At 46.4% G+C, this 14,213-nt stretch overlaps 3 protein-coding genes across 3 annotated transcripts; 1 reads left to right on the top strand and 2 right to left on the bottom strand.

Annotated features, from left to right (window-relative positions):
- Positions 1-85: 85 nt before the first annotated feature.
- On the bottom strand, positions 86-4,181 carry TREMEDRAFT_63566 (uncharacterized protein; the record flags this gene model as incomplete). The annotated part of the gene is made up of 4 exons (XM_007005770.1): positions 86-585; positions 764-1,365; positions 1,432-3,788; positions 3,861-4,181. The coding sequence occupies 4 exons, from the start codon at positions 4,179-4,181 to the stop codon at positions 86-88; spliced, it is 3,780 nt and encodes a 1,259-aa protein (XP_007005832.1).
- A 772-nt stretch (positions 4,182-4,953) lies between these two features.
- On the top strand, positions 4,954-7,333 carry TREMEDRAFT_32149 (uncharacterized protein; the record flags this gene model as incomplete). Its single annotated transcript, XM_007005566.1, has 5 exons — positions 4,954-5,345; positions 5,389-5,734; positions 5,846-6,592; positions 6,814-6,970; positions 7,188-7,333. The coding sequence occupies 5 exons, from the start codon at positions 4,954-4,956 to the stop codon at positions 7,331-7,333; spliced, it is 1,788 nt and encodes a 595-aa protein (XP_007005628.1).
- Positions 7,334-8,418: 1,085 nt separating this feature from the next.
- TREMEDRAFT_69350 (uncharacterized protein) lies at positions 8,419-11,221 on the bottom strand (the record flags this gene model as incomplete). Its single annotated transcript, XM_007005868.1, has 6 exons — positions 8,419-8,519; positions 8,556-10,447; positions 10,493-10,576; positions 10,623-10,700; positions 10,827-10,966; positions 11,150-11,221. The coding sequence occupies 6 exons, from the start codon at positions 11,219-11,221 to the stop codon at positions 8,419-8,421; spliced, it is 2,367 nt and encodes a 788-aa protein (XP_007005930.1).
- Between the last annotated feature and the right edge of the window lie 2,992 nt (positions 11,222-14,213).

Below are 14,213 nucleotides of genomic sequence, written 5' to 3' on the forward strand. Positions count from 1 at the left end.
TGTTCCAACCTAACCATTCCCCTTTATCTGTGCTTCTCCCTTTCATGACAATCATCTAGCCTTCATCATCTTAATTGGTCATACTTTATTCGCCACCAGCGAGAATATACTCCAACACCCACGTTGATTCCTCTACCAAAGCCTTCCCAGTCATCTGTCTCTTTTTGTCCATCCCATTTCCCGCATCTACCGCATTCTCCCCCGACTTGCGAGCAGCGATAACACCCTCATCCTGCTTAGCTAGGGGTTTGGTAAGTTGGTCCGGTCTGTTCAAAGGGGACATGAGTTCCGTTGTTTTCTTAAATACAGATAAAGCACTCATATCCTCCAATGTGATACGTCGAATAGGATCGGACTTCATCAGACCCTTGATCAAATCCAATAGCTGAGATGAAATGATGGGTATGGTAGAATCTTCTATCGTCTTGATGATTGCTTTGGATGGAGTGGTGAGATTTTTCGAATTTTTGATAGGGGTTACCAGATGGTTTTCAGTTGTAAGGCATGAAGAGGGGGTACGAAGATGATAATGTTCTGACAAATCTGTGAAATCGTCTGAACGAAGTTTGACCCAACTTTCTCCATCTATCTATCAGTATGGATCTTTTCATCATGTCCCACTTCCATCATAAACTCAAGAGAGGGAGAAAGAAGGAATGACAGATGGAAAAAAAAACAGAATAACATGTCAGATGAAGCTTGACGAAAATCAGGATGGAGGGCTTGTATGACAGAAGAGAGGGATGCAAAAGGAAACACTCACTCGAAGGAAGAACAACATTCACAGCAGCTTCCAATAACAATATACCCAAAGAATAAATATCTGCAGCTCTTCCCAACTTTCCATCTTTCAAAGCTTCAGGACATAAATATTCTCTATCACCTTCCACCTCTCTATCCAATAAAGGACTAGGAACCATTTTGAATCCACCTTCCCCACCATCCATCTCGTCTGTCCATGTGAAACCACCGTCTAAACCTGTTTGAGGTAAAGCGGGACTCATACCTTCCGCCATACCATCTGAACGTGACAAGACGGACATGCCAAAATCTGCAATTCGAAGACTACCATCCGAAGCAATGAGAATATTGGAAGGTTTTAAATCTAAATGAAGAATGTTATGAGAATGAATATGTTTTAACCCGTTGGAAAGTTCCACTAAACTTTTCCACACTCGGACTTCACCAAGACCACCAACATCACCTAAAGCAGCGAGGAAACGAGCAAGATCACCACATGGTAATAGCTCGGTACGAAGATACAATCTGGAATGTTGTTCCCATGAATCGACAAATTGAATGACAGAAGGATGAGGGTTGAGAGATAATTGTCGGAGAATGGAAACTTCTTCTAGCTGTCGTAATCTACACAACATCAGCATAGTAACTAAACGAATTTTGAGGATCTTTGTGATATGGAATATAACTTACCGATTTTTTGCACCAGTGTATACCTTCCCAGCTTTGACAGCCCACAACTTGCCTTCCTTCTTATCTTTGACTTTCCACACTTTACTGAACGCCCCACTTCCGAGACACTGCATCACCGTGTATTCCTGGTTCAAACGATCGGTCCATGGAATGGGCACCTCTTTTCCGTTCAACATGAACGTCGGCCGAGTGTTCGAATCGGATCCCATACTCAATCCGTCGGCTTTGAACGTCGCTGCTAACATAGGGTTAGAGGCTCTCGCCACTGGTCCACGTCCATGACTCGTCCCCTCTGCATATTCAGCAGCAGAACTGAGCTGCCGTATCCTAAGGGGTCGGGTTTTCTCTACCGATTCTGGCCAACCCTGCGAGCTGGGCGGAGGAGTGCAGACGGTGTTTGGGACGGAGGCGAAGGGATAGTTGAAGGGAGATGTGGACGGGGAAGGTGTGGTCACTGTCGAGAATCCTTTTGACAGACTCGGCTTGGTGGCCAGACCTTTGATAGGAGTGGCAGGTGATGCCACGGGAGAGAGACGAGTAGAATCCCCGATACTGCTGACCGATCCGCTCGTAAACATCTGGCTACCTTTGCGGCGCAGCCCTCGACTCTTTTGACCCGCATGAACTAGCAAATCTCCTTGGCTTGATGTAGAAGTCAATACTGATCGCCCTGAAGAGGGAAGAGAGGGGATCGCAAAGCCGGGACGAGTTGATTTGAGAGGTGATAGCGGACTGCCTGGAGAGTTGGTCCTTGTGGGCACTGTTGGCGATATTTGGGCAGCTGAACGTGACTGAGTGATAGAACGCATGTCGGTGTCAAATTTTGGTATCACCAATGGGTTCACTCCTGACTTCTTCTTTACCAAACCGGTCGAAGCAAACGCAGCAGGAGACGGCTTGATGTCGTTGAACATAGCTGGGGGCGTTTGGAAGTGATGGTCCGCGAAAAGGTGGGTAACGTTTGGGGTCCCATGTGTAGCTGGAGGATGAGGGTCGGTAAGACCACGGCGAAAGAAAGGTCGTCCTGATGATCCTACAGTACGAAAGTCATTGACCGGTTTCAATGGAGACGTCTTTCCTTGTAGTCTACCCACCATGGTCTTGCGTCTGTTCATGGGATGACCTTGGATACTTTGATCAGAAGGACCGGAGGATCGTTCCGTCGACCTTGCAAGGGACGTTCGAGCAGAGAGTGGGCGAGATGGAGAGATTTCAGTCTCACTGCCGGAGTCGCTCATTTGTGCGCGAGGGGTGAGCTTGACGGCGGGCCGTTTGAATACCGGCGATGGTCCATGTTGTTGACGACCGGAGGGATTGATACCCAAACCGACCATGCCTCCATCAGTGCCCTCATGCGCGAACCGGATCTTGCTTGTCGTGGTCGCTCTAATAGGGGTGGTAGTTGGGTGTAACGTCGCTGGGGTAGTTTGATGAGAAGTGATGGGCGTCGGAGTTGTTTGTTTGTTTTTCTTTGAGGACAGTAGACGGGGAATGAAGCTGGACAGGGGCGACTTGCGACCGGTGGATGGCGATTCATCTCGTATATTGTTTTTGGAGGGTGTCCGCGATGAGAAGAAGTTTTGTAATGGAGACATTTGCTGGGGTACGGGGGTCTTTGAAGTAGCACGTTTGAACATCAACGGTGACAGTCTAGGACTACGGCATGCTGTTCTTGATGACGACGGTAGTGCATCCTCCACAGCAGTACCGGAGAAGAGGGTACGACAGGGTGTTGATGGGTCCTCATCATCGTCGTGATATTCATCTTCGTTGAAACCTTCGCAGATGGTGACGATACTAGGTCGCACTGCTCCTTCCATCGAGCTCCGACCCAAGGACCTGAGGGATGCCGAGCTAGCACCACTGTTACTGTCGTCCATTGATGAGATGGAACCAGATCCATTACGTCGTCTTTGGCTTAATTCCGCGATGGGTTGAGGTTCATTCTCGTCTATATACTCGGAATCGTCCAGCCAGTCGAAGTTATGTTGAGGAAGGTGGTGGTGCGGAAGTCTATCGGTATTGGCTACTCGCCCGTAGGAGGGAGAGACGCTCTCATAGATGAGACCTCCCCTGGGATCCTTGCTCGAAAAGGGACTTCCGAGGAAAGCTGAGATGTGTGGAAGAGGTGCAGTAGCAGGATGAACGTATGAGGTGGTGTTCGAAGACGGCGAGACGGCTCGGGGTGTAAACTTGGTAGGTCGACGAGGAGTGAAGGCGGACACGTCGGGTCTGGCTGATCTAGCTGATCTTGGAGAGTACCGGGTGGATTGAGGGGTGACTTGAGTTGCCTGGGTGGTGGACATGATAGGTGTGGAGGTTTGAGATAGAGAGAAGGATGAAAGTGTATGAGAGAGCTGTGAGAGCATCGTCAGCGATTTTACAAGTATGAGGGAAGAGATAGAGAGCAGTCCAGAAATGTTACTCACAAGAGGTACTGACATCTCTCTCCGACGCTGTACGGCTGTGCCAGCTGGCCATGGTGAGTTGGACGAGTCGGGACCTCTACACGGACTCGTCACTACATGTCTTGTTGATGTCTCTGCCACCACATCATCAGGCCGTCTCTGTCTGCTATGTCGACTTCGCGATCTTGGCAGGTTGTGAATGGAGCGATATGGTCCGGAAGCGGGTGAGGGAGTAGACTTCACCCGTTTGGGAGACCTTGAAGCGCCAGCGCTGCTGGGAAGGGGGCGATACGAGTGAGAGGAAGAAGTAGGGGGAAAGTCGGAGGGCGATGCGATGGCCATGACTACTGTATGACCGCTTTGAGACGCGGTGCGTGGGGGGGAGGGTGATTGCAGCGATGACTAGTAAGACCGAGGGAGTGACTACTGTATGACTACAAGTCACAGCAGATGAATGTGACAGGGTTGATGTAGAGCAAGCATGGGGTCGGGGTAAGTGATGTACAGTCAGCCGTACAAGTAGTATAGGAAGAGTGTGAGTGTGGGGCGAAGGGAGAGTTGCAAAGTACGCGTCACCTTTACGCACCAAAAGGGGAAAGAAAAAGAAAAAACACGCGCTCAGAGGTTTCGATTACGTAATCTATCTCGACGGGTGAAAGACAACTTTTCCAAAAATTGAGCACTAACAAAGAAGACGTTGAAAAAAGGACGACACTTGGGTGAATCTTCCAAGACCTAATTGGCAGTAAAGAAACGCTGGCATTAACTAGGAAAGACGACATAACCACGTAACGACCATATAATACAATATAAATATCCAAGCATTATCGCAACACCCCTCGCAGCTGCAGCCTCCCCCTTGGGTCCTTTTCCCGTCTCATCGCCACTATGCCACCTACCCGTGAGGCTTCTTCCACAACAAAGTTGGATGACATGCTGACTAGTCTTAGGAAAATCCACGGCCACAACGTCGGCCCCGTATGTCAAAACGAAACCAGCTTCCACTCGAGCTGCTTCAAAGCCTCCTGTGTCAACAAAACCAATTGCCAATGGGAAGAAATCCAGTCAGACTCCTCCCGCTGTCATACTCGAGAAAGCTACGGACGATGTTGATATGACCGAGGGGAACTCTGACAAACCCAACGGTCATGTCAATGGTAACGTCTCGAAGACCAAGCCTGCTTCTAGAACCGCATCAAAAGCTACTCCAACGTTGTTTGGGAAAGGAACTAGCGAACCGCCTGCCAAACGAGGACGAGTGGCCGAGCTCAAAGGAGAAACGACGAAGTTGAGACGTAAATCGAGTTTGAGCACAGCGCAGATCAACGAGGTTCCTCCCATTCCTCGTGAGTCACAATACCATATTCTCATACTCAGTCGCGCTGACAGTACAGCTATTTCGAACCCTCACAAAGCTTTGTTCATCTTCGGAACAGGTGATATGGGTCAGTTCGGTTTAGGCCCCGATGAGTTGGACGAAATTTCTAGACCAAAATTGCATACTTGGTATGTCACTCGGTGTTGAAACCAACAACAAGCTAATTGTTAGGTTCGAAGAACAAATCGAGGATGGGCACTTGGCGCGGAGTGGAAGTAGTGGGGGTGGATTGGAAACTGTTGCTTGTGGTGGGATGCACACTTTGGCCATCGACGAAGCGGGTAGGGTACGTTCATGGGGTATCAACGATAATGCCGCTTTAGGTCGGATCACTACCGATGTGAAAGATCCCAATGATCCCGAGAGTGTCATCCCGAACGAGGACTTGGAAACGTATCCATTCGTCGTGGAGAGTTTGGAGAAAGAAGGATTTAGGGCTGTACAAGTAGCAGCTGGGGATAGTGTTAGTGTGGCCGTTTCGGACAAAGGAGAATTACGTGCTTGGGGTAGTTTCCGAGTGAGTCTTTTTCTTTACTCACTTTTTCCTATCTTTATACATCGTGATCTCAATGTCTAATTTTCTCAGGTGGTCATGTCATCAAGCTCAAACGTTGAACTGACTTTTTAGAGTAACGATGGTATTCTAGGTTTTGATGGCGTACCCAACCACTCTCCATTCCAATATCATCCCATTTCTTTACCTTCACTTGCTAAAATCAAAATCACATCCGTATCATGTGGTGCGGATCATGTCCTTGCTCTAGCTATAACCGGTCACGTATACGTATGGGGTAACGGACAACAAAACCAACTTGGAAGACGTATAATCGAAAGACGTAAATTGAACGGTCTCGAACCTGAACGTCTCGGTCTACGTGGTATAGTTCATGTTTCAGCTGGAATGTATCATTCATTCGCCGTTGGGACAGATGGAACAGTTTGGGCATGGGGATTGAATACTTTTCATCAAACTGGTATTTCTTCACAAAAAGGTGGAGAAGAAGAAATGATTAATCAACCTACTATAGTAGATGCTTTATCACCTAATAATCTAGGTGGTGCAAAAGTGGTCAGTATATCAGGAGGAGAACATCATTCTTTATTCCTTTTGAGTAATGGTGATGTTTTAGGTTGTGGGAGATGTGATGCCAATGAATTAGGTTTAGGAGAAGATCATCCGGCTCAAGAAGGATTGAAAGAGAGGAAAGAAGAGAGACAAAGAGAGAGAGAAGAGAAAGTGATGGAGAAACAGAAAAAATTGGAAAAGGTTAAAGAAGGTGATGAATCTGCTAAAGAATTGGCAGAAGAAGAATTAGCAGAAGCTCAAGCTTCTTTGAGGGTTCCGATGGGAGAATATGTACCGGAACCTGTCAAGGTGAGTTTGAGCCTCTCTTCTTATCAATTGGTCAATTCGAGTATCCTTAGCTGTTCTTCAGACGCTTTCCTTCAATCGTCTTTGCTCTCAGTCTCCTAGTACTACTCTCTTTTCTGACTTAGTCTTTCGTACGCCCCTTTAGGGTAGGAGGAAGGAGAATCGGGGGCGGGGGTGTTTAAAGATGGAGGAATAACGGTGAAGACATAACATGCTGATAACAGATCTTATTCCCTCCAATTCCAGAATCATACGAAGTGGTACCTCCTTTTCCTTCATGGTCAGAATCGTCCAACAACCCAATCTCGGTGATCAGTGCAGGAACAAGACATAATCTGGCAGTATCGGAATCTGGACATGTGTACGCTTGGGGTTTCGGTAGTGAGTTTTTATCCTTACACATGTCCCTCCTTACATTTAACACAAACATGTCTTTCCTCACATCAATCTAAAGACTCATCCCTTTTCACTTCTGCAAAATCCATACATGTCGCTCCTCTAATAAGAACGAACATAACACTCTTGAAACATATCTTCCCTTACATTTCGAAAGGAAAAGAGAAGGAGAAAGAGAAAGAGAGACGCGACTAATTATCAGACCAAGCTCAACTAGGTCTAGGTGCAGACGTAGAACAAGCAATCGTCCCCACTCTCGTTAGAAGTAAACAACTTCGACCTTATAAAACCGTTGGAGCTAGTGCAGGAGGACAACATTGTGTTCTTCTTGCTCAAAAGGTGGAATGAGATCAAGTACGGGAATGGTATCTTGCTCATCTCAAGGTTTCCCGCTTGGGCATCTGAGAGACGATAGAGGCGAGAGGAGTGGCAGGCGAGAGGGGTGAGATGGGGGGAGGGAAGAATCTGAGATAATACGGTGGTAGGGAAGGTGAGGATTAGTCGGCATGTGAACCATAAGTGACGACGTGGCAAACTTGACAAGTTGGGGAGTAAGACCAAAACCGAGGGAAAGAGTGAGGAGGGGGGATTGACAATTCCTGTGTTTGGAATAAGTCATGTGCACTTGAGTTATCACGATGATATGATATGGGGATGAACATGAGGATATGAAAGGGATGTGAATAATAATACCAAAAAGTCAAATACCAATGCATATGAAATGAATGAATCTTACATTTTGATGGATTCGAAGTTAACATAGCATCGTGAATTTTCGAACAAATTTCAGCTGTCAATCAAACACACACTCTTAGTCCTCTGTGAATTGGTAACTTTACTACTGCACAGAAATTGGTCAGTGTTCACGAGATGAAGTGGATTGTAATTCAATGACTGTCAGTCATACGGATAGACATCTCACTAGTGATCACTTGGATTGTGGTCAGCCAAATGGACGGATTGTGAATTGCGATCATTACTCGTAGTCTTTGGGTCATATTGCACGGATGCATAACTTATACACAATAAATCGTCGTCATTCCCTCATAAGTAAAATCATATTCACATAATCCCTTCTTGGTGGAAAAGAGTTGAGAAATGGGTTTGAGATTAACATCGATCTAATTTAGATTCGACATCATTCGCGAATTGGATGTGATGGGATGAGATGGGTTTGGAGATGCAGGGGTTGATCCTAGGATAAGTTCGGATCGTATTAAAAGCCATTGAATTCTTTTTTTCCTTTTCTAATCGAACAATTTTGTCTGGTTTTGTTTTGTACTTTCATATATTTTTTTCGCGTGTTTTTATCTCTCTCTTTGTCTTTCCCTCAACGTCGTCATCGTGAGTTTGGTCGTAAAGTATTTCTGAATGGGGATATCTTAAAACTCTAATGGGTATATCTCATATTGAAACTTTCGAAAATCTTCTTTTCACTTTCTTCTCGTTCTTGTTGTTTTACTCTTTTTATTCCCACTCACACGTTTTCCTCCCTTTTTCTTTTTACCTAATACGAACTCATCATCACTATCTTCTCTTTCCATATAATCATCACTCAATTCTTCCTCGCCTTCTAAACCCTCGCCTTTTTCCATACCCTCCACATCATCTACCCCTTCCATCTGTCCGTCTCCAGCTTCCGAACCCATCTCCTCTTTTGACGCAATGAAACTTTCATCCCGTTCGTCAAAATGAACATTGGCAATACCCAATCCGACAGCCGACACGGCACTCTCTTTACGCATACCGAGACCTTTGGGAGGAGTGGTGAGAGTTATATTGTGAGCTTCTTGTTCTGGTGTATGAGGTCCATGATGGTATACCCAACCGTTGGCGGTTATCGGAGTAGGATAGAGATGATGTGGATGGACAGGATGAATCGGTGTCAATGCCATCGCGTGTGAATGACCTTGATGAGGATGATTAGGATGTTGTGAGAAAACAGAGATGGGAGGTAAAGTAGGGGCGGTACCGTTCATACTCGGCGCTACCAAAGTAGCAGAGGAAGAAGAAGATGCGGCTGAAAACGCCCTAGGTTGATCTCTGTGTAAGTGAGAAGGAGGGATAGGGTAAATCATTGATTCACCCCATTGAGCCTGAGCAGCGGATTTTTGAGCTTCGATACTCGATTGCGAGGTATTACCGTGACCGTCATGATCACCTCCATCAACAGTCGAAGCATCTTCTCCATCAGCCATGACATGATCCTCCAAATCTCCCCATTCTTCACCATCGTGACTTCTACCTCCTCCGACAGAATGCACGTCACCGAAGCTACCCGTACCTTGGAACTGTTGAGCTTCATTCCATGAACTGACAGTCGGCACGTTCGGCATTGAGTTGAAGCGCTGTAACATGGGTGGAGCGCTGTGCAACCGATCATGCTGAGGTTGAGCCAAGACGAATTGAGGAGGGTTTTGAGTTAGAGGGTTGAAGTGAGAAGCATGTAGGTTGGTACCGGATATTTGCAAAGCACCATCTGTCGGTCCGTGTACATTCACAAAAGGTACGTTGGCATTTCCGATCTCGACCAAAGGTTCTTGACTTCCCTCACGTGAATGACCTTGAGGCAGAGAACCGGGATGTTCATGTCCCATCATCGATACCTTACCCAAGGACATAGACTCTGGACGAAGAGGGGCTGTCATGGGAGAAGCGTAGGAGAAGTAAGATGGATGAAGGTGGCCCTGATGTTGAGGAGGGAAAGCCAATTGTTGAGGATGGAAACCTCCACCCACACCACCGTATGCACCTGTCGTATAATGAGGTTGGAAACGATGAGCGTCATGTGGAGCAGAAACAGATCGGTCCTCCTGTTTAAAATACATTATGCCACCTGAGCTGGGCACTCGAGACATAGGTTGGCTCTGTTGATTGTAGACGAAAGATTCAGGATATCCATGTCCTATCGAGTTGTATCCATGTGAGTGGTCTTGCTGCCTGAAGCTGCTGGAGATGGCAGAAGATGGCTCGGGAGTGGTGGGATGACCTTCGGAAGTGTTGTCTCCATGGAGAGATCCAGTGGTAGGGGTGTGTAAGCTTGATATGCCGGCTTGGTCACCTTGGTAGATGCGGAAACCAGACTCATTGCCGTTAGATCCGGGTCCGGAGGAGGAAAAGACAAGCTGCGGCGTCTGGTAAGGAGCGTTGAAGCCGCCGTTGAAGTTGTACGCCGCCCCCTCCTGCGGCTGAGAGGGGGCGAAGGCGTGGGGGGCACTGGCTGTAACAGGCGTGGACAGGTAGTAAGTGGGTTGACCATTGGGACCGATGGGTCCGGGAAGGTAGCTGGCACTTGTCGAACGGGTCGGTTGATTGGGTAAACCGAGACGAGTTCTAGTGCTGTGAGAAGAAGGGGCGGGATGGTTCGGATGAGATCGCTTGTAGTGCTTGAGATATGTATTCCGACGAGCAAAGTTTTTACCGCATCCAGCTACTTTACAACCGTAAGGGCGTTTACCGGTACTTCGTCTGTCAGCTCGGAATCGACTGGATACTCGATCAGCTCACTGAATACGCCTATGTCTGGCTAGAGAGCTAGAGTCTGCAAATGCCTTGTCACATTTCTCACAGATATGAGGGCGTTCGCCAGTACTGATGGTCAGCGATATCAACTGAAATCTAGGAGATGATAACTCACTGTACTCGAGTGTGCACTGTTAATGCGGAGCGCTGAATGAATGACTTGTTACATCCTCTATAAGTGCACACAAATGGTCTGTGATGTCAGTATCCCGTTAAGCCTCTTTCTCTGTTCGCCCTATCACCGCTTAGAAAAGTTGGTAGTGAGGTAGAGATGTTGTGAGAAGAATAGAAGAAAGGAAAGAAGGAATGAGCTACTCACCTATCATTGGTATGTATACGAAAGTGCCTGGCTAGGTCACTCTTCCTAGCAAAGGCTTTGTTACATCCTTCGAATTTACACACAAACGGTCTGACATGAATGTCATGTCCTGGTCCCACATGATTGTTATCGTTGACAAGCTGTGTATCGTTCGCGTCGTCAAGTACGGGTTCATTTGAGTCGTTGATGGCATCCGTGACGAAAGATGAATCAGAAGAAGAACGAGTGAGGGGAGGGATTGTGGATGTGAGATTGAGAGAATTGATTTCAGTGAGAACATGTCGAGTACGAAAGTTTTCCGAAAGAGGAGAAGGAGAATTTACGATACAATCGTTTAGAGTTGCAGGAGGTGGAGTTGGTTTGGATTGTTTACGAGTACATCGAGCAGGTGGCATAATGAAGGATGAAATGATAGAGCACAGAACACAGATGTCAGCTCAAGGTACTTTATAAGGGAGAGATGAATAACTGTAAGAGGATGAGATATGGAGGAATTCGAAAGTAAACCATGGGTGGAATGTGACTTTCATGACGCGTGAAAGAAAAGCAATTCGATCGATAGTTGTAGTTGTGAAAAATCAACCAAAAAGTCGACTACCGGCTATGACTCGTGGAGTAGAGATCTCCCTTGCGCGGTGAGACGGGAAAGGTCAATTCGAAGAAGAAGGAAGATCAAATATGATGATAAGTAAACTCACGTCGAGGACGTCCATATTGCCAAACGTGATAAAGATCTGTTGGTCTTTACAATGAAAAGAAAGACTGTCGTTGTTCTGGAAGGATTTTTTTTCTCTCTTGACTGATGGTCGTGTGTCTGTGTGTGTACTATGAGATTGGGTAATTGCTCAAGGTAGGAGAAGGGCGGTCGCAGTCGTAGTAATCGATATGATCTTGATCTGTTGTCGTCAGAGATCAAAGATTCAGATTTTTTTGATTCCCTTTTCCCGAAGATCTGTCTATAAAGTGTTCAACTAAAGTAACAGGTTTTGTACACGCCCTCAACTCGCCCTTCCCTTTTCTCTCTCTCTCTCTCTCTCGATTACTGACAGGTAGTGTTGAAAAGAAGGAAGATCGCTAGTAGTCTAACTCTAGTCCCAACTATTCAGATCTGATATCTAGGTTCGCAGTACGCAGTTGAGTCGTCGTAAACTGATGGCTGATCCGGGGCGCTATCGCCACCACCTACGCCTCCTTTTTCTGATGTATGATATTTTTTGAACAGAGGGGAAGCTCTAGATACTTTTGACAGTTGCAAGGGATGATCGTGAAGAGAGGAGAGGCAAGGAGGAGATGGTAGTTGATAAAGAAGATGAAAATGTTGTCTTCTTAAAAATCTCCACGTACTTCTCCTGTACTTCCGGTGCGTATTCAATCTCTGCTCTTGGTAGCTAGTGCTACCTTCGTCGTAACGAGGGAGTAGGAGGTCCCATCAACCACCAAGACGGGTAGTTAAGAGACGATCTAGACAAGGTCACAAGGGGCACGGGCAGAAGAGGTCAACGCGCCGATAGCCGACCGGGTGGAGTTTTTTAACACTACCAACAAGGGGAAAACTTAAGGGGGAAAACGCCCAGACAAGGGTTCAAAACTCGAAATTCCTCTTTCTCTCTCTCTCTCTCTCGTCGTCCTGGACCGGCCCGGAACGAATGAAAAGATTTTTTTAGGGCAAGGGTCAAAGATGACGATTAGGAACGCGGGTGGAGGCGGCTAAGGAGGAAGGAGGGGGGGGGCATGAGGCGATGAAAAAGAGATTTAACAGAGAGAAGAAAAACGAGGCGGATCATTTGAAGATCACATGGCGTATACGAGGGCAGGGCAACTAACTCACCTCGGTTATGTATTTGTATTTTTGTACCTGATCTCGAATCGTCACAAACTTCTGATTTTGAAGTCTTTCAATCAATGGCTAGTGGCTACCAGGTAATGTTTCGTCTTGCGATCCTACACTCGAGATCTTCCACAAAAACTTTGTGTGTAGACAAAGACGTAAGGTTTCGGGCGTGAAAGAGAACACGGACACTATGGCCTGTGCCGAAATACGATTTTGAGTGATTCAGGGGAGAACGAAGATCCTAGTCCAAGGACCCAAGTCCCAATGAGCCAAAGAGGGTCAGAGCAGAGGAGATGGGATTTAGCGCCAGGAGAGGCGTAAAGGGGATCGGGATCGGTTCGAAATGATGAAACACGGCAGGCAAGGGGGTTTTAAAGGGGCGTCGTGGATGATGGGAATGATTGATGGGATGATTTTTTTGCTGATGGCATCAAAACGCGAAGGAAAAATTGTTGAAGAGGAATTTCAGTGTCAGCTTTTCTTTCAAAATTTGTGGCTGGTACGCGACGCGACGAAATGACTGTTGATAGCTCGTAAAGGATAGTTTTGAATAAAGAGAGAGAGATGGTCATGATGGAAGGAGTGGTGGTCAAGGATGCATTTGAAAGAAAGATTTTGTTGATTTACTCACGCGTTCTTGCGATTCTACCTTCCGACCAACGGAAGACAGGGACTATGGGCAGATCAGGTGGCAGTTGAAAGAATTGGTATCCTTTGAGAATATCAATCACCTCTTTCTTCACTCACGGGGGTCGTCCCGTGGTCTATTGATCTTGATGGATTTGAAGATGAAGATGAACAAAAAGAGATTTTCGAGGTGTCGTTGAATTATGGGGTTATGATGATATATAGAGAGAGAATCTAATTCGTTAGTTACAAATTTCCATTTCTTTTCCTCTTGGTTTCTTAGATACAAATGATAATTATCAATCATTCGAACATCAGATGCTACATGCTACAATAGTGGGGAAGGAAGATTTGGGGAACTCACCGTAATGAGCGGAATACAGACCTGTGGCACGGTCTGTCGTGTCTGAGCGTTTTTGAGTGTGTGGAAGTGAGGTTCGTGCGTGAGTGTATGTATCCCACCACAACTTCTCAACTTCAGTTCCAGAGAATTATATAAATCTGGATCTTAGAAGAGATAGAAGAACCGAGTTGACGTGTTAGAGAAAGAAGTTATTCACACTACGATGTCAAAGAGGGAAGAAAGAGTTAAAGACTTGAAATCGAAGGGAACCAGGAGAATATATCGATTTTCTTTCTCTCTAGCTCGCCTACTTTGAATCAAATCACGGTTCGGAGTGATATCTAAGGAGCCAAGAGTTCAGGAGCTTGAAAGCTAAGTTATCTCGGAAAAGTACTAAGGACTAAAGATTCAGGATATTCAAAAGTGGTCCAAGGTATAACACCCAAACAAACATCGGTGACTTCCTTCATGAACAACTTTAACGGTATTTCCTTTCCCTTCCTAAATCCCCCCCTTTGACGGTATACTTGTGGACGGTCATGGGGGTCCTCGGAAGGTAGGGTAGGACTGTCAAAGTTTGAAATAT

This window comes from Tremella mesenterica, assembly GCF_000271645.1.
Source record: "Tremella mesenterica DSM 1558 unplaced genomic scaffold TREMEscaffold_8, whole genome shotgun sequence".
Classification (NCBI taxonomy): Eukaryota; Fungi; Basidiomycota; class Tremellomycetes; order Tremellales; family Tremellaceae; genus Tremella; species Tremella mesenterica.